Here is a 24,406-nt window from a genome sequence, read left to right on the forward strand (position 1 = left end):
TGGAGGCAAATGGTACACAAGGAACTATTTGTGCCTAATAATGAATTAACAAGCTGTCACCTCAGCTAAGCTCGTCTTTCACGGACGGTACATCTGCATTACTGGTTTGGTGAAGTTGTCAGCACACTTAACTACAGCATGTACACCCAGTGAGACATCTCACTGTGATCTGCACCAGCCTCATGTGTAGCTCCTGTTTCCTGCACCAACCTCTTCCGTCTCCCCACCCTGACATTTCAGTGGTACAACGTCAAATCACCTCGTCCTCCACCTTCATCTCAACCTTTTTCCCTTAACCACGTATGATGAGACCACAGACATCCATCGATCTCTCCCACCCGAATCAGAAAGCCGGCATCTCCTGCTTTACAGTACAACCTTCATATTACTGCCTGTCACTTTGCACACACACCCAACCACTTCCATTTAATCTGCTCCTGCTCTCTTTATCGCATCACCGTGAAACCGTGTTGGAATCCTGCACCGGTTTCTGCCTCTTTTCTACCGCGGTGTCCTTCGCCTTTGACCGCCCTCTCCTGCCCCCCCCCCCCCCCCCCCTCCCCCTTGTCAAAGTCTCCCAGCTTTCCAAGGCGGCCATGGGGGCTGAGACGCAGCCCGAGGACCATGCGAAATGACCATGTCCTTTTATTGCATGATTGGATTCACAGGTCGTCGTCGCGTTGCGGAGGTGGTACTGAGCCGATGGCAGGGGCTTTATTACTGCTACAGCGCTTCCATGCAGTGGATGTGGAAATGAGTGTAGTCTCACACTCGGGTTTGGGAGCCGAGTTCGAGTAAGCAGAATCCTCCTCCCTTTGCTTAGATGGGGGAAACATGGCATGTGGAACTGAGATGGTTGCTGAGGCTTTGATTAGATGCCAGGTTTGGAGCATCTTCCGCTTCATTATATTCTTTTGGTCATCCTTGTATCTTCTTTGACGACCAATCAACTTGCAGAGGGTAGTAATAACTGTCATCAGCAAAGGTGCTCTTTTTAGCTGGAACCCTACACGGTGGGCCAAGCTTAAGCTTCACATTGCAGCATGTAGAGTCTGGTGCTCGTTTGTGGCACAGGAGATTGGGGAGGGAGGGGAGACAGACAACCTTTGTTGGAAGCTGTGACAGTGAGAGGGAGGGGGAGAACGAGAACGGAGGGTCGGAGATCCGACTCGTTTCGCTTTGAGATGCCAGATCTCGTCTCGGGGGGTCCCATCGGGCAGCACGCGGGGCCCACAAGGGAGGTTACACTTACACTGGCGCGGCAGCCGCGCCCGACCCGTGCCACGTTCCCGCTGCTCTTGCTTCGAGGCGCCTCCACGTGGTCCCCCGCTTTCACCCCGTCCCACCTGCCTTCTACCCGGTCTTTTACTTAATGTGGGACCCTCTCCTTCTCCAACGGGCTGCAGGTAGGAAATCGGGTGATGAGATAACCAGCAAAAGAGTGCTCTCGCACACGGTGGTATCCCTCTCCCTTCGCGCTTCTCTCTTCATTCATCTCTTCTGCAAGACTGTCTCTCTTTCTTTCCGTCTCCTTCTCCATTTGCTTCTATTCTTTTCTTGGCTCATGCTAAAATCCTTTTCTTCTCTCACCCAAATCGACTGGTGCAACAAAAGTTTAAAGCCCTAACAAGGTAAGAGAGTGGGATAGAGATAGAGAGAGAGGATTTGCAGCTCACATGGATGGCAATGAGAGGGAGAGAAGTTAGCGTTGGAGTTTTGGGCTAGGGTTAGGTTTTCTCTTGGGACGTGGAATGGTGCTTCTGGGATTGGGGAGCAATGTCGGTGCCGTAGGGGGCTGTTGATGGGGTGCGGGAGCTCGAAGGCGGAGGAGCCGCCGCTGGTGGCGCTGTGCCGGGAGCGGCGGGAGCTCATCAGGGCGGCGGCAGAGCACCGGTTCGTCCTCGCGGCGGCACACGCCGCCTACTTCCGCGCGCTCGGCCGCGTCGGGGATGCCCTCCACCGCTTTGTCCAGGAGGAGCTCGTGGCGGTGGCGCCGGCGTCCCCCGTCCTTACATTGCCGCCGTCCGAAGGGAAGGGCAAGGCGAAAGCCAAGATCGAGAGGTCGGAGGGGGAAAGCCACGGTGGCGGCCCGGTGGGCGCTTCGGCATCCTCTTTTGTTTCGATCTCCCACTCGCATTCCGACGATTCCCACCTGCATTTGCCGTCCGACGATGAGTCCGAGGAGATCACTGGGGAAAGTAGTGATATTGGTGGAGGCAGTGAGGATTCGGTGCGTTCTTTTCCTCATCATCCATTCTATGGTGCTCCCATCCCTAATTACCACTACATGAAATCGGCCTCCACGGTCTCCTCCACCACAGTTTATCAGAATAGCTATCCCACATGGTCCAACACGGCCCATGTGGGATATGGCTACTACGGCTATCCAGTGTACAGTGCCCCGATGGATCCATTGCAGCCGCATGCTCATGATGAGCATTTCTATCAGAACCCGCCTCAGAGGGAGGATAAGCCTTCTGATCCCCCTCCGCCGCCACCACCCGCAGATGGATCTGCTTGGGACTTCTTTAACCCTTTTGATTCATACGAGCAGATGATCCCTGGGTACTTACACGGAAACTATGGAGTGGGTTCGGTGACAAGCAGTCCTAACTCGAGCGAAGTAAGGGAGAAGGAAGGCATTCCTGATCTGGAAGAGGAAACAGAGCAAGAGTCTGTTATTGCGCCAGTGAAAGAGAGGAAGGGGGCAGATAAGGATGCTGCAGGGAGTGTTTCTGGTGAGAGGGGCTCGAATGTGGCAGCAATGGAGCAAGAAGCCATTGGCAAAGGTGATGCAGTTGCGCCGGAAGTAAAAGAAGAGAGTCAGGATATTTCTTCGGTCAGCAAAATCGAAGAGGATGAGATGGAAAAGAATACGAAGAAGAAAACTGTGATCTTTGAGGACAGAACATCACTTGTCACAGATGACAGCAAACCGAGTAAAGAAAATGCATTATCTGCACATGGTACGAGGAACGTGATGGAAGTTGTGACTGAAATCAAAGAACAATTTGAGTCAGCTGCTAACTGTGGTAAAGAGGTCTCTGAGATACTTGAGGTAGGCAAGTTACCGTACAGATCAAGAAACCGAATTCTGAGAGGTAGGTTTTGCATGACCCAATCTTCTGTTTCTTCTCAAAAGTTTGAAGCTATGGATAATTGTTTACAGAAAATTTGAAATTTGGATTTAATCTTGTTAACATGAGGTTTGATCAACTCTTTCCTGCTCCCATTACCTTGACTGAGAAGCTTGTTCAACTCTTGGCTTGACCTCTGGTTGCTTGTATACAGCTGAGAAGTTTGTTCAACTCTTGGCTTTTATCCTCCCGTGGAATGTAGGTGACAATATTTTTTTTCTTGTGGATATGTGGAAAACCTTAGCATATGAAAATATCCTTTTGAGTGACTTCTTAAAAGTTAGCACAACTAATCCAAGAATGACATAGGACATCTTTGCCATTATTCTCTCCCTTAAATATAACTTTTCTAGATTTATGATAGTTTTCTATTTCCTCTTGGTCTTGTGTATCATTGTGCTTATCCATGTTACTATATCTCTTTTTCTGTGCTAAGTGTTAATGCTGCTTGTTACAATTCTCTTTGCTATGATTAGTTGGTATTATAATATGAAAGTGTCCCTTTTGTTAGTGCAACATTTATTACTATGGTGCTGAACTACTGTCCGAATGAAGGTCCTGTAACCAATCTTGTATTACATGTTTCTAGTTCTGTAGAGTATGTATTAAAGCTTTGCTGCTGTGAAATATGTTTCCAAAGATGTTTTGTCATACCATCCGAAGGTGTTGATATTCAGTGCTGAAAATGTAATTACAATATTCCTATGTGCATGATGTGAACGTCAATACATTTACATTACAAGAATTATCTGAGAGATTTTTCACTTCTTGCATGAGAGATAAATACTCCATTTGGCCCTCAGCTTCCTTTTTTTTTTTCTTTGTTGTTTATTGTTTGTTTTGGAATGATCCTTCAGGTGGAAAAAGAAGTGCTTACTTGTTAATCCTTGAGCATTTTGCACGGGATTAATTTAACTGATCACATTCTTGCAGTGATTTTATCGAGAATTTTGGACCCTGTGGTTCCGCCTGTTCGGCCATCATCACAACCATCATTCACGAGTTCACAACATCCAGCTTCAAGGTCATTGAAAGTGAAAAAAGCTGATCGTGCTGCTTGGGGGAATATGGATATTGATCCTGGCAAACTTTCATCAACACTTGAAAAGTTATATATATGGGAGAAAAAACTTCATAAAAATGTGAAGGTAAATTTTATAGTAAACTGTTTCTACTAGATAAAGCGACTCCTGCCCTGTGTAAATATTAGTTGAAAGTGTATCACACACTAGCTCATCAGTGTGAATGTTCATGTTCTTTGAACGCAAACTGAGGACATGGAACTTAACATAGGTGAAATCAGAAAAGCTATAGGCAGTCTTCAAGTCTGACAAACTCAGTATGGTTGTTTACCTGAAAACAATACCTAAATAATACTAGCACAGTTGCTTGACAAATCTTCATAATATGGTTCCTTGTCTTTTGAGGATATGAATGATAGGTTATTCAGAACACAGGTATTTAACATGACATCACATTTACACAATTACAAGAAAAAAGCATGACTTGCAAGGATAATCACTTTGGTTTGGGTAAATATATTATATCTCTAGGTAATGTATGAAAGCCCACGTTGATCAATAAAGTGAAGACCAATGAAATCAGAAAAAAAAAAGAAGAAATTATCTAAATATATGTTAAAAAAAAACTTAATTGGTAGAAATTAATGGTACCTATTATCAAGTTCTAGTATTACGAAGTAGAACTTATATTTGGCGTTCCAATCTTATGAAGTATAATAAAGCCAAATATAAGTTTTTAGTCACAAATTTTGTGCAATTGCAAAGTCCATAGCTGCAAGAACATTATGTTGAATTTTGTCTGCATGAGTGCCTGTATCGATCCATTGAGCCATCGAAAGTTTGCCACCCCTTGCTTCTTTCATGCTTCATGTTATTTTTCCTTGTGCATCTTAATTCCGTTGTAGGAAGTTTCTCCATGATATAATTAGTAGTCCTAAAATCAGTTAATATGTGTCATTGTCTCAGGAGTAAGGGAAGTACACAGTTGTTGTCACTAAAGGAGTGGAATAATTTAGGAACAAGATAAGAGCGGTAAATCCCAACTATTTGGTGAAGAATACATAAAACTAGGGCCACAACTTCCGCTAACTAGAGGACCTCCTTTCTCTGCTCTTCCCTACTAATATGCAAATCTTGCTGTGCTCATCCTTGTGGCACCTTCAACACACATTTCCTTTCTTTTGTAGCAGATTATGCCACCTCCACTGCACAATTTTCCTAATCCTCATAGATTGACCCAGTCAACAGCAAGCCGTCTTCTCTTTTCAATTATTTTCCCGATAAAGCTGCTCATTTGGTTCAACATTTTGATATCATCTGGATGGATGTATTAAATTATCTGGACATTTTTTCCGGCACATTTTAAACTAGCATAAGGCACCAGAGAATATTGTGGTTGTCATATAAAGATCTCCTTTTGGATAAAAAGGCAGTTATTCATCAGAAATAGAATTGTGGTTTTGGGTCTGTGTATATTATCCTCTTCAGCTCTAGCATAAATGGTGCAAGAGAGAGTTTGGCCAGAAAATCTTGTGTCTTCCAATGCATATTCTAATGTGCAATTAAATTATTTTAGGTTACATGTTGTTGCTAAAACTTCTGAGGTGGTTGTACCAGGAAGAAGAAAGACTGCGAGACATCTATGAAAGGGAGTGGAAGCAACTCAAAGCTTTGGATGAAAGTGGTGGAGAATCTTGGCAGATAGATTCTACACAGGCTTCCATAAGAAATTTGGTTACAAAACTGAACATTGTGATTAGATCTGCCAATCACATTTCAAGCAGGATACACAAAATAAGAGATGAAGAGTTGCGACCCCAGCTGACTGAATTAATCCAGGGGTATGTTCTTTCAACTAGCCTCCATCTATGTAATGAAGATTGTGTATCAACTAAGCTTGTGCCTTTTAATTTTTGAAGCTTCTTTGCTCTTATTATATGCCTAGTAACATAATCAAGTGAGCAACTCAAACTAAACGAATATAGGACCAAGTGTACTCTATCTATATGATGGATATATTGTAACCTTCTTAGCCATCTTTCCATATTTTATCTTGACATTTCAGTTTTGCTATGCTATCAAACTGCACCGCACCCTCAACTATGCATTTCACATTAAAATAATCTGTTACTTACAAGAAAGGATTTTACAGAGAAGAAAGAAGTCATAGTTAGAAAGGATCTTGTGCAGGTGGATTCTAGCCATGCAATGTAATGCTTTTGGTGGTGGAGATTCCTGCATTGTACTTCCATTCCTGTCTGACATTTCTATTGTTTGATAAAAAATACCTATTCTGAGCAATACTATAGGATGAGAGAGATCAAGATATTGCACTTATGTGCAACAACTACTAGAGTAGTTTCTCTTTAGGTGCTTATGTTATCATTGAAGGATAAGAAAGCAGGTTAATAGTCTAAAAAAGATGAGGGAGTCATGAGAAGTTATATCTGTGAACAAACTAATCAAGGGAGTAGGTTGTAGTCAGAATAACAATTGATAATGCCTCTTAACCTTGGTCTGATTGGTGGGAAGCATTGATACTATGGTGATTTGAACACAGAACAGAAGTCATTAAATTAAGATGGAAGCTGTTTCACTTTTTTCTGTATTTGTCAAATTGATGATTCTCCATTCTTCTTTACGCTGCTATTCGTCAAATTGAAGATTCTCCATTCTTCTTCAAGTTGTTGGGTTTACTGATGGACTCTTGTTAAATATTTTGAAGCTATTCCATAGATAAAAGAATCGAATAAGGTTTTTTAAGTAAATATAGTTTTTAAGATTCAAGACTTGTCAAGTTTGAATGCAATAATCCATTTTCTATTCTTAGGAAGAGAGAATGAAACTGTTAACTTGAGTGATTCTTCGTATTTGTGTGAGTTGAGTGCATGATATAATGCATTTACACTTAAAAACATCTTTTGTTTTGCAGATTGTTGAAAATGTGGAGGTTTGTGCTTGATTGCCATCACAAGCAGTTTCAGGCCGTTGTTGAAAGCGAAAGCCAGAATTTTGTTGCCAGAACAGGTGGTTCTGTTGCTAAAGCCACCATAGAATTGGAGGTGGAACTCTTGAACTGGTGTGCCTGTTTCAGTAATTGGATCAAGGCTCAAAAGGCTTATATTGAGGCCCTAAATGGGTGGTTGCTGAAATGGCTTCTCCAGGAAAGGGAGGAGACACCTGATGGGGTTGCACCATTCTCCCCGAGCCGAATTGGAGCACCTGGTGCTTTTATAATCGCAAATGATTGGTACCATAACATGGATGCGATATGTGAAGCTGAAGTGATAGATTCGATGCAGACTTTTGCTATAAACATACATAGGTTGTGGGAGACACAAGATGAGGAGCAGCGCCAGAAGCTAAAGGCCGACTATTTGTCCAGAGATTTTGCGAGAAGGCTTAGGTCACTGCAGAAGGAAAACGGGATGCATGGACAGGCACATGTGCCTATCTCGAATGGTAACGATGCTTCACATCCTGAGCACAAGATGTCCTTGGATGCAATGAAAAGAAGACTGGACGAAGAGAGGGCCAAACATGAAGAGACCATAATTCAGCTCCAGCAGGTGACTGCCAGCAATTTAAGGAGGGGCTTAGTTCCAATATTTCAAGCACTGGAGAATTTTTCCTCGGAGACATTGAAAGGTTATGAGGGAGTTAGAATCTCGAATGATGGTGTTGGAACTTAAAAATAGCTCTGCTGGTTTATTTTGGTTTTCCTCCAAGGGCAGGTACTTCCCAATCTGGAGGTTAAATGGCAGTATAATTCTAAAAGATCCAACAATTGCTCAGAACTAAAGGATACGTTGTGGAAAGAATTGGAAGGCTCCAAGTTGGACAATAACTCATGCCGCTCTCTGCAGATTGTTAAGGGTCGGGGTTAATTGCTGCATTTAGAATAACTATAGGAATTACATTATTCGTTCATGCATTTTTGAAGGACAGGTTTTTGGTGGCAGTGATGCTGACGAGGAAGATGTGCTTCAGTGCCAATCGGCAGCAAGGAAACAGCAGTTGAGCTCTCTTTTTGCTCCTCCTGTAATGAGTGAATCTTAGAATGGAACAGTTTAGCAGAACTCATCAGATCGTACTAGCACAGGCTGTCTTAAGAATCTTATGATCCATCCGTCCATGGCGCGACTAATGGGGCCTGATAAAGCTATGTATAAGTGCAGTAGAAGCCAAAAGTGAGCTGCCATATTTTGACTCCCCCCTGGTGCTTAATAGATGATACAATGCAAGAGCTGCAATGTTTTGGGCAGTGTCAAACCTGGTTCATCTTCTGCAGCATGTGTAGCTCCGCAGCTGTCGGGTTTACAGTCTCTGACCCGAAGGACTTTTCCTCTTGTTTTCCAGATCTAGATCTCCTTTTACTACATGACAACTTGACTGTCTCTGATCCACAGAACCTGACAACCCATAAATGCCACAAGGTTGCAATCCCAGCCTCTGCTGCAGCAGCTGAAGAAATGTCCGGGTAAGTGAGTTGGACTGGCAAACAATTAAATCTAAGTTATATGACTGCAACCAATTCTATCATTATAACTCACTACTTGGATATTGATGTTAACAAACCCAAAAATATTTATAAATGACTAGATAATGGAATGGGTTTGTAGTAGAAAGATTTCTACATGCGATCCATCTCTAAAATCTTTTAGGGAGCATGTACAACGAGCCACGTGGCTATTTGTCGCTGAGATGGTCTCGACCCTGTAGGCTTTATTTGCCTCAGAAAGTCTTTTATTTTTATTTGTCAGAGTATTTACCTGTGAGACAGCAAAATTTCGAGTTCGATCCTCTCATCATATTCATTGGCCAGCTCATCATTGGCGTCAATAGCAAGTGCCACGTCATCATTTTCTCCCCTCTCCCATCAGTAAAACAGTCTTGGCTTTTCCCTCCATGATGATCCTCATCGGATCATCATCTTCGATGGCTAGCTCATCATCGACGCCAAGAGCAAGTGCCACATCATCTATCCTGTGATCAACTCTGTCTACGTCCTCCGTGGCATCGTTGCCAACCTGTTCAACTTCATCATCGTCGTACAAGCCGGCTCTGTCAACACCACCCAGCATTGTGCCATTTTGGACACCTCTTTTGCACACCTATTATACGCTTTCACCATACCCACGTCTTCTGCTTTCGTTCGCTTCCCCACCAACATCTCCACCTGACGTAGCTTGCGATCTACTATCGCTAGAGCACTGTTTGACGGCGCCATTCGCCACGTAAAGCCTCCCGTAGAAGCTATTTCTCTAGCCTACCAATAGAGGACAATTAATGTAAACTGTGAATCTCATGGGAGATGTCTTGTCGATGAGATGCCAACAAAATTTGGCCATCTTCTCAGGAAAACAAACGTTAAGTCGCTGCATTTCATGCTGCAGGATAGAACAAGTGTTCATACAACTACACCACATGTTCGCAGATGCTCGTGTTGCTGATTTCAAGGTTATACAAACGATACAATCCATTAATGCAACAGCAATTGTCTCTCAAAATATTAGTCGACATGTCTGACTCAAAATCAAATGATCAAATGTCCAGATTACACTTGCAACCACTGCACTACAAAGAAGACCTGACACTAAGAACTATTCAAAGCAAATTTCGGAACCACATTCCGCCACAATGCCGCACTCACATTGATGTCATTACTCATTTCTTCTCGGCAGCAGCTTCGGTGATCTTGGCACCGGTAGGATCCTTCTTCTCAACGACCTTGATAACACCCACGGCCACTGTTTGCCTCATGTCCCTCACAGCAAAACGACCGGGGCGTGGGTACTCGGAGAAGGTTTCGACGACCATGGGCTTGGAGGGAATCATCTTAACAAAACCAGCATCACCGTTCTTTGAAGAACTTTGGTTCCTTACCGGACCGCCTGTCGGTCTTGGTGAGAAGCTCAGCAAACTTAACAGCAATGTGGGAGGTGTGGCGATCAAGCACAGGTGCATATCCATTGACGATCTGACCAGGATGGTTCATGATAATAACATGAGATGTGAAGCTAGCTGCGAGCGGTGCAGGATGCAAATGCGGCGGCAGAGCGGGTGCGATAGGTGAGAGAACGTTGGAAAGCGGAAAGGAAGAGGAAATCGATTAGAGCGAGAAAGTGATATAAATTTACTAATTTAAAATTAATAAAATTATGTTTTTATTCTTTTTATTTACGTCATTTTTGTATGTGTTATCACGTGCGATATTTTTTCATCAACGAAGTTAACAACATAAGAAGAATTAGGATTAAATGTTTTACCTTCATAAGTATAGAAACCCCAATATTACTTTTTAAAATATAAGAATTATGATGCTAATCATAGTTAACTATAGAGGATAATCTGTAACTACCCCTAAAAAGAGGAATGGAGTCTACGAGAGTCAATCAAGCCTAAGATTTGGTTGAACTCTCAATAGATCATCATGTAATTAAAACAACTAAAATCTCAAAATAAAATAAAAATATGATGAGACTATTAAATGGTATAAGGCATATCTTGTCACTAAGGGTTATAAATAAGACGAAGGTATAAGCTATTAGGAGACTTTCTTCAATATTGAAGTTTGCCCCAATAAGGTTAATCTTGACTTTGGTGGCAAGTCTTGATTTATAATTATACTAATTAGATGTTAAGACAACTTTTTTCAGAATTGAATAAAGATATCTGCACGAATAATCTATAGGTTTCATAGCTAAAGATAGTAAGCACAAATGTGCAAACTTAAAAGGTGCATTTATGGGCTTAAACAATCATTCATGTAGTGGTATTTGAAATTTCATTATGCCGTAATCTTCTATTAGTGTATAATGATGGAAGAGTATCACTATGTGTACATTAAACATTTGGAAAACAAACTTGTGATATTATCTTTGTATGTAAATTATATCATAGTTGTTGGAAATGATAAAGAGTTTGTCTTTAACGTTAAGGAGTAGTTGTCCTCTAATTTTAAGATGAAGGACATTAAAGACCTACAAACATCCTTGGAGTTCAAATTAAGAGAGATCATTAAAAAAGATTATTAACTCTTTCATAAAGGACTTATATAAGAAAATCTTTTGAACGATTCAAAATGTAAAATTTTAATTTCATAAATACTCCTATGGTAAAAGGTTAGAGCCTAAACTTAAAAATATGTCCAAAGACTAAAAAAAAGACAAAAAAGAGTTTTACTATAAAAGTCCCTTATAAGAGTGTTGCTAGTAGTCTAACATATATTACTACGTGTATACACCCAAACATATGCTATCCCATAGGATTAGTGAGTTGTTATCAATTAAACCATGAAAAGATATATTGGAAAACAATCACGAAGATTTTTGAAAGGCACCATAGATTATGCGTTATGCTATCAAACATTGCACCAAGGAGATCGGATATTGTGAAAGGTCAATATATCGATTGAGCAATATGTCAACGGAGATGACAATGTACCGAAGGATCGAACGAAGCACCGATGAATCAATGATATGCCGAACAATATAGTATTCTCATCTCGAAATGTGTGTGTTTTGATCAAAGTAAGTTAGGTCGTAATTGAGTTGGTTTTGGGTGTAACCATGCCAATTTGATTAGGGGTCAATTGGGCTTAAATCAGGGTTGATTTGGGCGTATTGAAAGCCTAATTCAATGTTCTGAAGTTGGCCCAAGTGATGGAATTGCCTATGGGACAATGTGCGTCTTTGGGAAACCTAGGCAGTGGTACCATTAGCTAGGTGATGGTATTGTCCAATATTAATCTGGCAGGTGGTGGTACCGCACAGTATCAGCCTAGCTTGGGTGGTGGTACCGCTAGTTGTCAATTTGGTAGACGATGGTATCGCGAGTTGTCAACTTGGCAGGCGATGGTACAGCTTAGTAATGACGGTTTGGTATCACTAGGTCCCGAAAAATCCGGGATGAGATCTTTTTTGGTTTTATTTTTGAAGTTATTTATGATCTATAAATACCCAACTCTTTTTTTACTTAGGGAAGCAAAAAAAAAAAAAAAGTACAAAGGGGTTGTGATTCTGAGTTAAAAAAGTTTAAAAAGTGCTTAGTGTCCCCCTCTTAAGTTTTGTAATCATTCTAAGAGATGTGTAAGAGTTGTAAAGGTTGTCTCCTAAACTTATGAAAAGGATAAAAAGTTATAAGAGGGTAGTTGGTCTTTACCCATTTAAAGAAGATTGTTAGTGAACGTCGATGGCCTTGACAAAAGATGAATCGAGAGTGAACGTAGGTCATGACGACCAAACCACTATAAACTTAATTTACATTTATGTTCTGCTTTTCATTCTTATTACTTAGTGATTTATTTGCTCATTACTTTACGAATGATTTAAGTTAAGCTCTTTTCCGATATGGCCTTTATCGAATGAGTTTTCAAATCAACATAATTTTATGAAAGTACTAATTCACCACTCCCTCTTAGTGCTAAAATGGTCCTAATAGTTGGTATCAGTGTCAAGTTTTTCTCAATTAGTTAAATATCCAAAAGAGTTTAAATGACTTTATCGAGTAATCTAAAGGGATACCCTATCACTCGTCCTCCTATGTTCAATGGGACGGACTACACATATTGAAAAACATGAATGAGAGTTTTCTTGCTTTCTATGGATTTCAATTTATGTAATATCATTAAACTTAGTTTTCAAACACCCTATAAACGTATGAATGAATGGAATGATTTTAAGAAAAAATTATTTTCCTTAAAAGCTAAAGTTTTTTTTTTACGTGACAAAAATGAGTTTAATTGTATTTCTATATACGAAATTGCATATGACATTTGGCATACACTCAAAGTTACACATGAAGGTACAAATAGAGTTAAAAGAGTCTAAAATCAATTTTTTGATATATAATTTTGAATTGTTTCGAATGAAACAAAGTAAAACCATTAGAGACATGTATACCCGTTTTATGTATGTCATTAATAGTTTAAAAACATTTGGTAAAAGTTTTTTAAATTTTGTACTTGTTAATAAAATTCTATGATCTCTTCCTAAAAATTGAGATCCAAAAGTGACTATTATTCAAGAAGCAAAGGACTTTAACTGTTTTCCTCTAGAAGAACTCATAGGGTTATTAATGATCTATAAAATAACTTGTACGACAAGTGATGAATATGAGAACAACCTTTAAAAGAATACGAAGGATTCGACACTTAGAACAAAAGAAACCACTCGAGCGAACTAAGAATAAAGTTTAAAAAATTTATAAAATAAAAAACTAAGAATAAAAATGAACTTAAAAATGAAATAATAACTTGTTATAAAGGCTGGGGCATCTCAAAAGTGAATGTCCACAACTAAACAAAAATATACTCGCACATAAAAAAAAAAAAAACACTCAATGCAACTTAGGATGAATCGAGTATATCCGAAGATCGAGAAGCAAATCGATAAAGATGAATTGGTGAACTAAACTTTGATTACTTTTGACGATGAGGTAAATGACTCAACCAAAACTCATTTACCTTACGATGAATTACTTAATACTTTTTATTATTTATTTGATGATTTTAAATTAGTTAGTAAGAAATATAAAATACTAAAAAAGGATCATGCTTCTCTTTATAGTGAATTTAAAAAATTAAAAATGAGCATGATAATTATATGTTAACATCTTATACTCAATGTTAAGAGTTAGACTTAGTAAAAAATAGAAATACGTTATTACATCAAATATTAAAGAAATTTAAAATTGATAGTAAATCACTAAACATGATTCTTGCTAATAAATGTCTATAGAAAGAAAGGAATGAATTGACTTTGTAAGTAATACTCAACAAAAGCCAACTATATTAGTTAAAGTACCAATATTACATGTTTCCCTAAGGTAATTTTTTTATAGATATGATTATTTTGCTTATAAATATTTATTAAAAAATTATGATTCACATATATTAATTTAGATTCCTAAAGAACCATAAACGATTTTATACTAAAAGAATAATATTGATAAATCTAACCATGAGAAACACAAAGTATGACTACAATCGAAAGTTATGAATAAAAAAATTAATATTTTGATAATGGATGCTCAAGACATATAATCAAAGATCCAACACAATTCACAGAGCTCTGAAATAATAATAATAATAATAATAATAATAATAATAATAAAAGAAAGATCATTTGAATTAAAATTATTAGTAATAAATTTTTTGACTATAAATTTTTATTATTTAATATATTATAATTTTTAAAATTATAATGATTAAAATATTAAATATAATTAATTATAGAAGATAATATATAATTATCCGTTAAGCGTAAATTGGGGTCAACCGAGACGGTGGCTTTACACATCAGGGAATAGATTTTATTCATTAAGATAATAGGAAATATAGAATTCAACCCAGAGATCTCCGATCCTAACACGTAAAGGAGGCATGCGCGTGAGGACTGAACGAGTGGGAGAAGTCGAGCAAGCCGTCACGAACCGCACGAGTGATGATGTTGTTACTTGGTGGCCAAGCCAAGCAGGTATCGACAACGATCGAGGCAGACTTGGGCATGTTGTACACCAACGTAATACTTGAGCCTCACGTTGGTCCATCAATCATCAAATGGAGATGTCATACGGGCAACGTTTGGAGAGCTTGTTTTGTGCCAATAGCTACGTCTTTAAGATGGAAAAAAGATGACACTTGGCATAAAATGTTGGAAACTATATTGGCTGGCTATTACAGCAGTCATGACGAGCCTTGTATCTTGTCACTTAACAAATGATTTACCTAACGAAAGATGGCACTTAAGAGTTTTTCTACGCGTGTGAATTGTAGAAATCCAAGGTCCTGCTTTAACGATGACGCTTTGTGTGGTAGCTGTGGTCCTAAGGGTTGGCTTGTATCTTTCACTTGGTCCACCACCTGGGAGTACGTGAAGGATGACAGAGACGGCGTCAAAAGCTGATGATACAGGAAGGCTGTGTTTTTGAGTGGCACAACATAATTGCAGCTGCTGCAAGATAGCAAACGAGCACCGAAGGAGCAACGAAGAAGATGACGCCATCTACTTTGATAAAGAGGAAGGTTCAAAGTTGGTCATCATAGTTATTAGTCTTACTTGTCAACCAAGATGGTCGATACTTGTCAACCAAGTCTCCAACTCAAAGTCCTAAGTTGAAGGAAGGGAACAACAGAATTGGTAGAATCGAAAAGGTCATCAACTTGTTGTCCCTTGTGCATGACTAGATTACCACTGTCAGCATTTCTTGAGTTGAGAAGGAAAATATGTCCTGCTTTATGAAAATTATAATTAATTTAAACTGACGGAAGGCCTAAGACTGATATCAATCGGTGCAAGTATTGTAAAATCTCACCTGTAGTTCCTATGGTCTGTCATAACAAATTTGGTTTCGGTGACAATTACTTTCTGTACAGTAGAAGGAAATTAATCAAATGCACATTGGTTTCTGAAAGCTAAAGTGGAACTTAATGGATATATATATATATATATATATATATATATATATATATATATATATATATATATCCAACAAAAAGAATAAGGAAACTTACAATTATTTTGTTTGTGAAATTATTTATAGTTTCATTCAGGACTTTTCACCTTATCGGTTTATTTGTTAGCATTATTTAGGTGTGTAACACATATGAATGTTTTCCATATTATCTTATCAATTTTCTCAGTATGATTGTCACAGAGATGTGTGGCTTATCCCATCCAAACTGACTACAATATTTAAATTGAAATTAATAATAACATACTCATCAGATATTTATAAGTCAATCTTAATTTCTACATCATGATTTACATAAAGCTTTGTTTATTTTTTTTCTACGCCTCTTGAAGCACAAGTTCAATCCCCATATGTGAGACATCATTAACATGCATTCGGGGAAATCACATTTTGGAATAAATGTAATGTGCCTTCCAATGATCGAGACAATGTATGTGTCTTGCGACAGTGCAGAAACAAATTGCACCGATTTCATGAGTTGACACGTGGTTGATCAAACAGGCATAATGGTTCATTATTAATCGATGGTCATTTCAATTGATGTAATAAATGGGTATAATGATTCAGGTAAGGACGGTTATAATTGGTTTTCGCATATTTGTTACTCAATAGAGAGTGTAATGTCTTTCCCTCGTATATCTGCTATAATAGGGGTCATAGACGTAATACCCGAGACACATCGAGCAACTCAAGTTTGACCCGTTAGAGTCGTACCTCCCAAGACGCATTGAGCAACTTAAGTTTGACCTCTTAGAGTAGGCTTCTGACTTAGCATCGAAAGGGTGTTGTCTAAAATACTTCCAACTTAGTTTTGGAAGTATGGGATGTTTCACTTAGCAAATTCTACTTTAAAGAAATATCAGATTGGATTCAAACTAACTTTTAGTTTGGACAATCAAAATCTATTATAATACTTTAGTGAGGAGGGTTGACTAGTGTCTCTCAAGAAAACTTCATAGGTCCTTCTCGGATAACTCACAAAGATTTAAATCCTCCTAACGTCGATGAAACAACCTTGAATGCTCCATTATCATAGATCATTAAGGGTGTTGATTGGTTCGAATCCTCTTTCCATATTAAATCTTTAAATTTTTTATAATTTTTTCAATAATCAACCTTTATCCAACCATTGGCATGGCTCCCACAACTTCATACCCTAATCCAACAAACGTAGGTTTTGATTGGAATAGTCCAAATCATTGCTCTCTATCTTTCTAAACTTGCTCATGAGACCCCACCTACATTTCAGTCTTCCTAGTAGTTAAGTCTTCCTCACATAGTAGTTGAGTCTTCCCCACCTTGGGCCTAGGTAGTGCTTGAAGCACCTCTCTTGCTATTGGTCTAAAACCCAATCATTCTGCTAAAACTAGAATTCCTAACCTAATCAGTCACTTAATAAGTCGACCTCCTAACCGGGGTCCAAGAAACCACACTCTTTATCGGCCCACCCGAGTATACACCCATAAAGATTCATATTTGCAAAAGAAAGATCGAAAGATTAGCCAATTAAAATGATAGCTCCAACTTCTTTCCTCAAGGAGTAGGGCTTAAGCCTACATTAACGAGTCACTGCTCACTTATATTTAGGATGACAATGGACTCGATTGCGCTAGAGATAATTTGCTCTTTTTCCAACCTGTGTAGCCTCAAGGCAAAATTGGAAAACTTTCGATTGGACCAAGCTAAGTTGATCGGTTAAATAAAAATTGAATGCATATAATGTTAGTTATAGGTGCTCTATAAGCCAATCACTTGAGTGATGACATATGTGACATGTTACGATAATTTATTTGCTTCTTATTACTAGCATTTTCTCACATTATATATTATCTAGGCATATATTGTGATGTCCTTGGATCTATACAATAGGAAACGAATCATGATGAGATCATGATAATGAGATTGATTCGCCTTTAAACACAAACTTTAAATCATCTCCATCATAGGTTACTCGAGAGGGACATCGATATAACTGGATAGATCGATGCGCTATATACTCATCCATATGATGGAAGTGGCTGATCTCATAGTTACTCATGTGGGGATACTAGAGGTACAATGTAGGTGCTTATTGGAGAATGAGTTTACTGATTGATTCGCTTACGAAATGTTAGATGGTTAATGATACTTAACGTTAGATAACAATTATGTAGTCCTAATTATGTGTCTAGTCCTTAGACCTAAGACATAAAGGATGCCTTGTATGAGTACTACATTCTTTGATGTCAGACTTGCATGTTTGGATGTTACAGATCTGGTACAATCAGTTATCGGGAATGACATACAATCTTACAAAGATAATTATGTCAACAGACGATCATCCACTCTTGGTATGGTGAGAGGTATATCTTGTGTGTGCTCACTCAGACAAAATCTCTGGTTATGGTCGTTCAGATTAAGAGAGAATGATCTTTGGGAGAATCATATTAGAGCGAGACTTGGACAAGATTTGGTATAGGCCTGAGGTTATCATGCCCGATATACAATCTTTGAGATATTAGATGGATGAGAGACTATAGATGCATGGTAACTATGGATAGACATATACAATGGATTAGGTCCCCTATACCATTTGGGGACTATGGTGTAGTGGCATAGTATATCCATAGTCGATGATTTGAGTGAATTATTATGAAAATAATAATTCATTATATCAAAATGAGTTTTGATATGAGTGACTCACGACCAGCTCGGTATCGAGCCTAGAGGGTCACACATATATGGTGAATGTCGTGATGAGTAGAGATGCATATATGAGATATCCGTAAAACTCCTATTTTTGATCATATAAATGAGATCCAATAAGATTGGGTAACTAGATAGATATCCAATACCCAATAAGGGTAGAATCTATTAAGGGTTAAGTTGCATGAACCTCTATAAATAGGAGAAACCTCGAGGTTCATAGGCTAGAGCTTTTGGTGGTCGCCCCTCCTATTCTCCTCGGCCTCCTCTCCTCCTCCTTAGCTTCAGTAGCCTTGTGGTGTACGTGGAGAGAGAGATCCCACAGCGATCTAAGAAGCATCATCGTCATGTCTACCATATGGATCATCACTAGAGAGAAACATACGAGTTCTCTTTTATCCTCTCCATCGAATCTAAAAATTTTAGGGATATATGATCTTCCTATATAACACTTCTCATAAGATATGCACGATTTTTTGTTTTGCGATTTTCTCACGCACCAATTGTCGCACAACGACCAATTCTCATCAGATATGACTTTAGGAATCTGATTTTGTTTTTGTTTTCTGCTATGCATGAGATGCTAATATTAGATTTCTCGACATATGATGTCCTCAAATTCTATATTATGGATCCTGGGTTTGGACATGTGAGAAGTTAAAAAATATTCTTGATTTAAGATATATTTACCACTTTGATATCACCTTAAGGGTGTGACACCTTTCAAGACTAGAATTTCCACCACCAACTCCAAGGGTGGTGACGAGATTGATGACTTATCTGAATCGGAAGTGTTGAAAGATGAGGCTTAAGATGACATAGCAGACCTTTTGCAATGTGGCTTTGAGTATGTTATTCGTAAGGATTCAAGTTGCAAGCTTAGATGAGGAGTAACTATGATAACAAACTACTATTTATAGGGATCGAATGTGGTGCTTCCTCTACCCAGTCACCTATTTAGCTCCTAATCTCCTTAAAGAAAGTAGGGCATGTAGCAATATCTAGCATGCCCCTAAACACATGGCATAATCCCGACAATGCAACTATCAATCAGATCATCAAGGAGATTACATCAAATCCACCACGATCAATGTAGTGGCCATATGGTAGATGGCAATTGTGATATGTCCCCCTTCGCTACAGGTAGATATGGCACATGATTAGTTGTCTAATTACATCCAGATTTACTCATATTCTCCCGCCCACCAAAGAAGTGACATGCTCGGCACATGCCCATACTGGCTCTCTACGCCACCACACTTGACTTTATTAGCCTTTTGTGTACCACTGCACTTGGCCTCCCGACCCTTCGTGCATCGTTATACCCAACTTTACTGTCTCTTGGCGCACAGTTGCGCTCGACCTCTTGGCTTTTTGTGAGCCATTACACCTAGCTTCTTAGTCCTTCATGCACCACTACACTCGTACAGTGTACTTTTATGTGCCGCTCTACTTAGTCTCCTGGCACATTGCACACCACTGCACCCAGCCTCCTGGCCCTTTGTGCATAACAATGCTCAACTTCACTAGCCCTTTGTGCGTCACTACACCCATCCTCTGAGCCTTTTATGTACCATCGTGCCTAGCTTCACCGACCCTTGGCTTGCCACTGCACCTGACCTTCTGGCCCTTTGTGCAGCACTACGTCCAGCTTCACTGGCCCTTTGAGTGTTATCGCCCTCGATCTTGTGGCCTCATTGATCCATTATGGTGTCCTGTGTTATGGCAAGGGTGTCATGTGTTATAGCAAAGGTGATGTGATTGACCCATCAACACTCTACCTCATCATTGTCACTTTGTGCTCAACAAGGGTTCTCTCCATATGTCCAAACTATTGGCTAACACATGGTGGAGCTAATAGCACATAAACAACATGGTAAACAAGCATAATAGCCCATTATCAATTGATGACAATTTCAATCGATGTAACAAACAGATATAATAGCTTGGGATCAGCAATGATGGATATGATCAATTTTCACATCCAATTATCAAATATATTGTATAACACCTTCCTCCCAAGAGATCACTATAAAAGGGGTTACATAAATACGCCCAAGATATATTGAATAATTGAAGTTTGACATGTCCAACTAGACTTCTAATTTTCATATCTAAGGGGTATTATCAGGAATGCCCCCACTTAGTTTTGTAGGTATTGGATGTTGAACTCAATAAATTTCTAAGTCGAAATAAACTCAAAAAATAAGTATATTGGTTCTAAATAGCTTTATGCTCGGACAACCAAATGTACACTTACCAATAGCCAAAAATATACCCTTAATAATAGGGTTTTACATGACATTGTTTCACTTATTCTCCTCCGTGGTAATTTTTTTTGGGCATAGCATGGAGATAATACTTGGATGCTTCAATTGTTCTCTTTCATTTTCGATATAACTGGTGCAGACGAAGGGGATGAGAAGGATATGAGAAAAGATGAACGGCCAGAGTCGATGATGTCTACTGGTTGACATATGGTCGAGCTAATATCACATAAATAATATAATAAATAGGCATAACAACCCGTTATCAATTGATGGTAGTTCCACTCGATATGACAAACTTATATAACTGCTCAAGGATGATTATGATCAATTTTTACGTCTTAATTACTGAATAAACTGTATAACGTCACTATAAAATGGGTTACATGAGTTCACCAAAGATATATTGAACAACTAAAGTATGACACTTTCAACAAGACTTCGAACTTTAGCATTTGAGGTGCATTATCAGGAATGCGCCCACTTAGTTTGAAAGTAACACACAACGGTTCTAAGTAGGTTTCTGTTCGAACAATGAAAATATACTCTTAACAATAGCAAAAGAATGTACCCTTAACAATAGGGTTTCACATAACACCGTTCCAATTATTCTCCTGTGTGGTTTTTTTTTTTTTTTTTGGGTGGAAGCAATACTTGCGTGCTTCAATTGTTCTCTTTCACTTATTCTCCTGTGTGGTTTTTTTTTTTTTTTTTTGGCTGGAAGCAATACTTGCGTGCTTCAATCGTTCTCTTTCGTTTCCTATATAACCCGTGCACATGCGGGGGATGAGAAGGGCACGAGAGAAGACCAGCGGCCACAGGCGATGATGTCTTCCACCCTGCCGACGGGGCCGCTCGACCCATCTCTACTCACCACCCTCTTCATCATACTCGTGCCTCTCTCTTTGCTGCTGCTTCTGCTGCAGGTCAAGAGGAACTCCCGTGGGCATCCCCCGTGCCCGCCGCGGCTTCCCCTCATCGGCAACCTCCACCAGCTGGGCCCACTACCGCACCGCTCCCTCCACGCCCTGTCGCAGCAACACGGCCCGCTCATGCTGCTTCGCCTGGGCCAGGTGCCGGTGCTCGTGGTCTCCTCGCCGGACGCCGCCAGGGAGGTGCTGCGCAACCAGGACCGCGCATGCGCCGGCCGGCCAGCTCTCAAGGCGGCCCGAATCCTCTTGTACGGGTGCAAGGACTTGGCCTTCGCGCCCTACGGCGACTACTGGAAGCAGCTCCGAAAGATCTGCTCCGTCCACCTGCTGAGCCCCAAGAGGGTGCAGTCGTACAGGCTGATGAGGGAGGAGGAGGTGGAATCCATGATGGGAAAGATCTCGTCCCAGGCTTCGGCTTCGGCGAACGTGATCGACTTATCCGAGGTCTTGTACTCTTTCACCAACGATGTACTCTGTCGAGTTGTTTCAGGGAAGTTCACGAGAGAAGAAGGGAGGAATCGCCTGTTCTCCGAGCTGGTCGGCGAGAACTCGGCGCTTACGTCCAAGATCTTCGTGGGTGACTACATCCCGTGGCTGGGGTGGCTGGATATGTTCTTCGGCAGTGTGGCCAGATGCAACAAGAACAAGGCGAGGTGGGATAAGTTGCTAGATGAGGTGATTAAGGAACATGCAGTTCGGTCGGTGCAGCATGGTGGGGAGGAAAACGACGGTGAGGAGAAGGATTTCGTGGATGTTCTGCTCTCTCTGCAGAAAGATGCAGCGATGGACTTCGCCCTCACAACTGAAGATATCAAGGCACTTCTGGTGGTACGCTTCTCTCTCTCTCTCTCTCTCTCTCATGGTCCTGGCTCCGCTTCGAATCGGTTGGTCAAAATCGAAATTACCAACCCGGCCCAACCACGGATCGACTAATTCGATCCGCTTTCATGGCGTATCCAATCTAATTGGTGCGCCGAGACGGCAACTTCCCAGGAAAGGCAAGTCAAACCGCCACTGTGAGCGTCGCGAGGTTCTGTCTCTTCGCGATCCACCATCTCTGAAATCGATGGACGACATGTACTCTGACCGTTCCTCCTTTCTCAGGAGCGAGAAAACAAACGATGATATTTTGTCCCATTGTGGCACTGTCAAACGTCGATGGCTTGACGACTATTTCCGCTGATCCAAAGTTCACCCCCCTTACCCTATACCAACTTGTGCAGGACATGTTCGGCGCCGGCACCGACACATCGTACATAACCCTGGAATGGGCCATGGCGGAGCTCATCCGGAGTCCCCGAGCGATGCGGAAATTACAAGACGAAGTGAGAAGAGGAAGAGGCAGCGTGGAGGGATTGGTCAGAGAGGAGGAGGTGAGCCAGATGGCGTACCTGAAAGCGGTCGTGAAGGAGGTCCTCCGGCTGCACCCTCCTGCCCCGTTGCTGGTCCCGCGCGAGCTGCTGGAGGATTGCAGCATACAAGGGTACAGCATCCCCAAGAAGGCGCGCGTCTTCGTGAACGCGTGGTCGATGGGCAGAGACCCGCGGAGCTGGGAGTCGCCGGAGGAGTTCCGGCCGGAGAGGTTCGCGGACGGCACGTTGGACTTCACGGGCAACGATGCCCGGTACGTGCCGTTCGGAGCAGGCCGAAGGATTTGCCCCGGGCAAAACTTCGCCGTCGCTGCTCTGGAGCTGGCGTTGGCGAACCTGGTGAGCCGCTTCGACTGGGAGCTGCCTGGTGGATTGACGAGGGAGGAGCTGCAAATGAACGAGGCCCCTGGAACCACAATACAACGACAAGGACGGCTTCATCTTGTTGCTAAACCATGGGGTGCTTAGAAAAGGAAACTAGTAATAACTTGTTGTGTGCATGCTATGACGTAAACGATGCATAGGAACTCTGAACGTGAGCATTATCATAAGCCCATCGAACGATACCACAATGTTCCTCAAACTGTGATGCTTAAACACTTGTATCGACCTTTCGGCATTCTAATGTTGGTGCTTCAATAATACACTGTTGTGTGTATGCTATGATCTGCATGATGCATGTGGAACGCTGTACAGCACCTGTCTATCTCGAATTATAACACTATATAGCACCTACCTTCACATGTTCTTCGAGCTGTGATGCCAAAATAATCGTATCCACCTTTCCGATTGTAGCGAGGCCCCCTGTCTATCTCGAAAACACAAATAAATGAGGCCAAATATGAAATTTGAGCATATAAAACAAGAATCCACAAAGTATATTATAATCTCCTCTCAATAACGCAAATGTTCTCATACATCACATCTTTTAGATTAGCACGCATTAGCATCCAAAGAACAATCAACAAAAAGCATATATAAAGCTCTTTTTGCCTCATCAACATTGCGCCTATCTCTTCTTTAAGCAAAATGGAGAATTTTCTCTGAATTAATTTCATTACATAAATAAACAACAATACAACAAAGCAGAGAATGAGGATTTACTCAAGCTATATCTTCATTCTCTACTCCTTTCGCCAAGCTTGTCTAGTTCTTGTCTCTTCTCTTTGTTCTCGACCTCATCTTTGGCTATCCATATTCTTCTGTTTTCTATTGAGGTTTATATACAGTTTACACTTGAAGAGAAAAAAAAAAAAAATCGCTCAGGTAAACATTATTTTTCTAAAAACACTCAAAAAACATATATTTTTTTTCTGGGGTTTGTTTGATGAGTGCAGTCCAACCAAGAGCTCATCTCCTCCCAATCAGTGTTTTGTAACTGCAGCTGCTCAGCTACTTGTATGTGGCATATCCTACGCTACGAAGATTAGTGTTACATTTTGATCAACCAATCTTACGTCTACCAAAAACCAAAAAGTGAATAATGTTTACACGCGCCACGCTCCCCCGACATGCCAC

General features: G+C 40.5%; 2 protein-coding genes and 1 pseudogene across 2 annotated transcripts; 2 read left to right on the forward strand and 1 right to left on the reverse strand.

The window, feature by feature from the left end:
• The first annotated feature begins 742 nt into the window (after positions 1-742).
• LOC135632975 (protein ROLLING AND ERECT LEAF 2-like) lies at positions 743-8,787 on the forward strand. Its single transcript, XM_065141931.1, has 5 exons — positions 743-882; positions 958-3,101; positions 4,071-4,285; positions 5,777-6,000; positions 7,092-8,787. Exons 2-5 carry the CDS (start codon positions 1,802-1,804, stop codon positions 7,849-7,851), a joined length of 2,499 nt encoding a protein of 832 aa, XP_064998003.1. The 5' UTR covers positions 743-882; positions 958-1,801; the 3' UTR covers positions 7,852-8,787.
• Positions 8,788-9,826: 1,039 nt separating this feature from the next.
• LOC135633360 (elongation factor 1-alpha-like) lies at positions 9,827-10,157 on the reverse strand (annotated as a pseudogene).
• An 11,204-nt stretch (positions 10,158-21,361) lies between these two features.
• Positions 21,362-23,546, forward strand: LOC135633308 (cytochrome P450 71A1-like). The gene is made up of 2 exons (XM_065142631.1): positions 21,362-22,346; positions 22,742-23,546. The coding sequence occupies exons 1-2, from the start codon at positions 21,411-21,413 to the stop codon at positions 23,354-23,356; spliced, it is 1,551 nt and encodes a 516-aa protein (XP_064998703.1). The 5' UTR covers positions 21,362-21,410; the 3' UTR covers positions 23,357-23,546.
• Positions 23,547-24,406: the final 860 nt, after the last annotated feature.

The sequence above is a fragment of the Musa acuminata genome, chromosome BXJ3-3 (assembly GCF_036884655.1).
Source record: "Musa acuminata AAA Group cultivar baxijiao chromosome BXJ3-3, Cavendish_Baxijiao_AAA, whole genome shotgun sequence".
Classification (NCBI taxonomy): Eukaryota; Viridiplantae; Streptophyta; class Magnoliopsida; order Zingiberales; family Musaceae; genus Musa; species Musa acuminata.

Excerpts from the sequence above, each read along its gene's own strand:
- LOC135632975 (XM_065141931.1), top strand. The coding sequence starts at position 1,802 with ATGGGGTGCGGGAGCTCGAAGGCGGAGGAGCCGCCGCTGGTGGCGCTG. Across the intron at positions 4,286-5,776 it reads AACTTCATAAAAATGTGAAG|GAAGAAGAAAGACTGCGAGA; the intron begins GTAAATTTTATA and ends TGGTTGTACCAG. Across the intron at positions 6,001-7,091 it reads CTGACTGAATTAATCCAGGG|ATTGTTGAAAATGTGGAGGT; the intron begins GTATGTTCTTTC and ends TTTGTTTTGCAG.
- LOC135633308 (XM_065142631.1), top strand. The coding sequence starts at position 21,411 with ATGATGTCTTCCACCCTGCCGACGGGGCCGCTCGACCCATCTCTACTC. Across the intron at positions 22,347-22,741 it reads ATATCAAGGCACTTCTGGTG|GACATGTTCGGCGCCGGCAC; the intron begins GTACGCTTCTCT and ends CAACTTGTGCAG.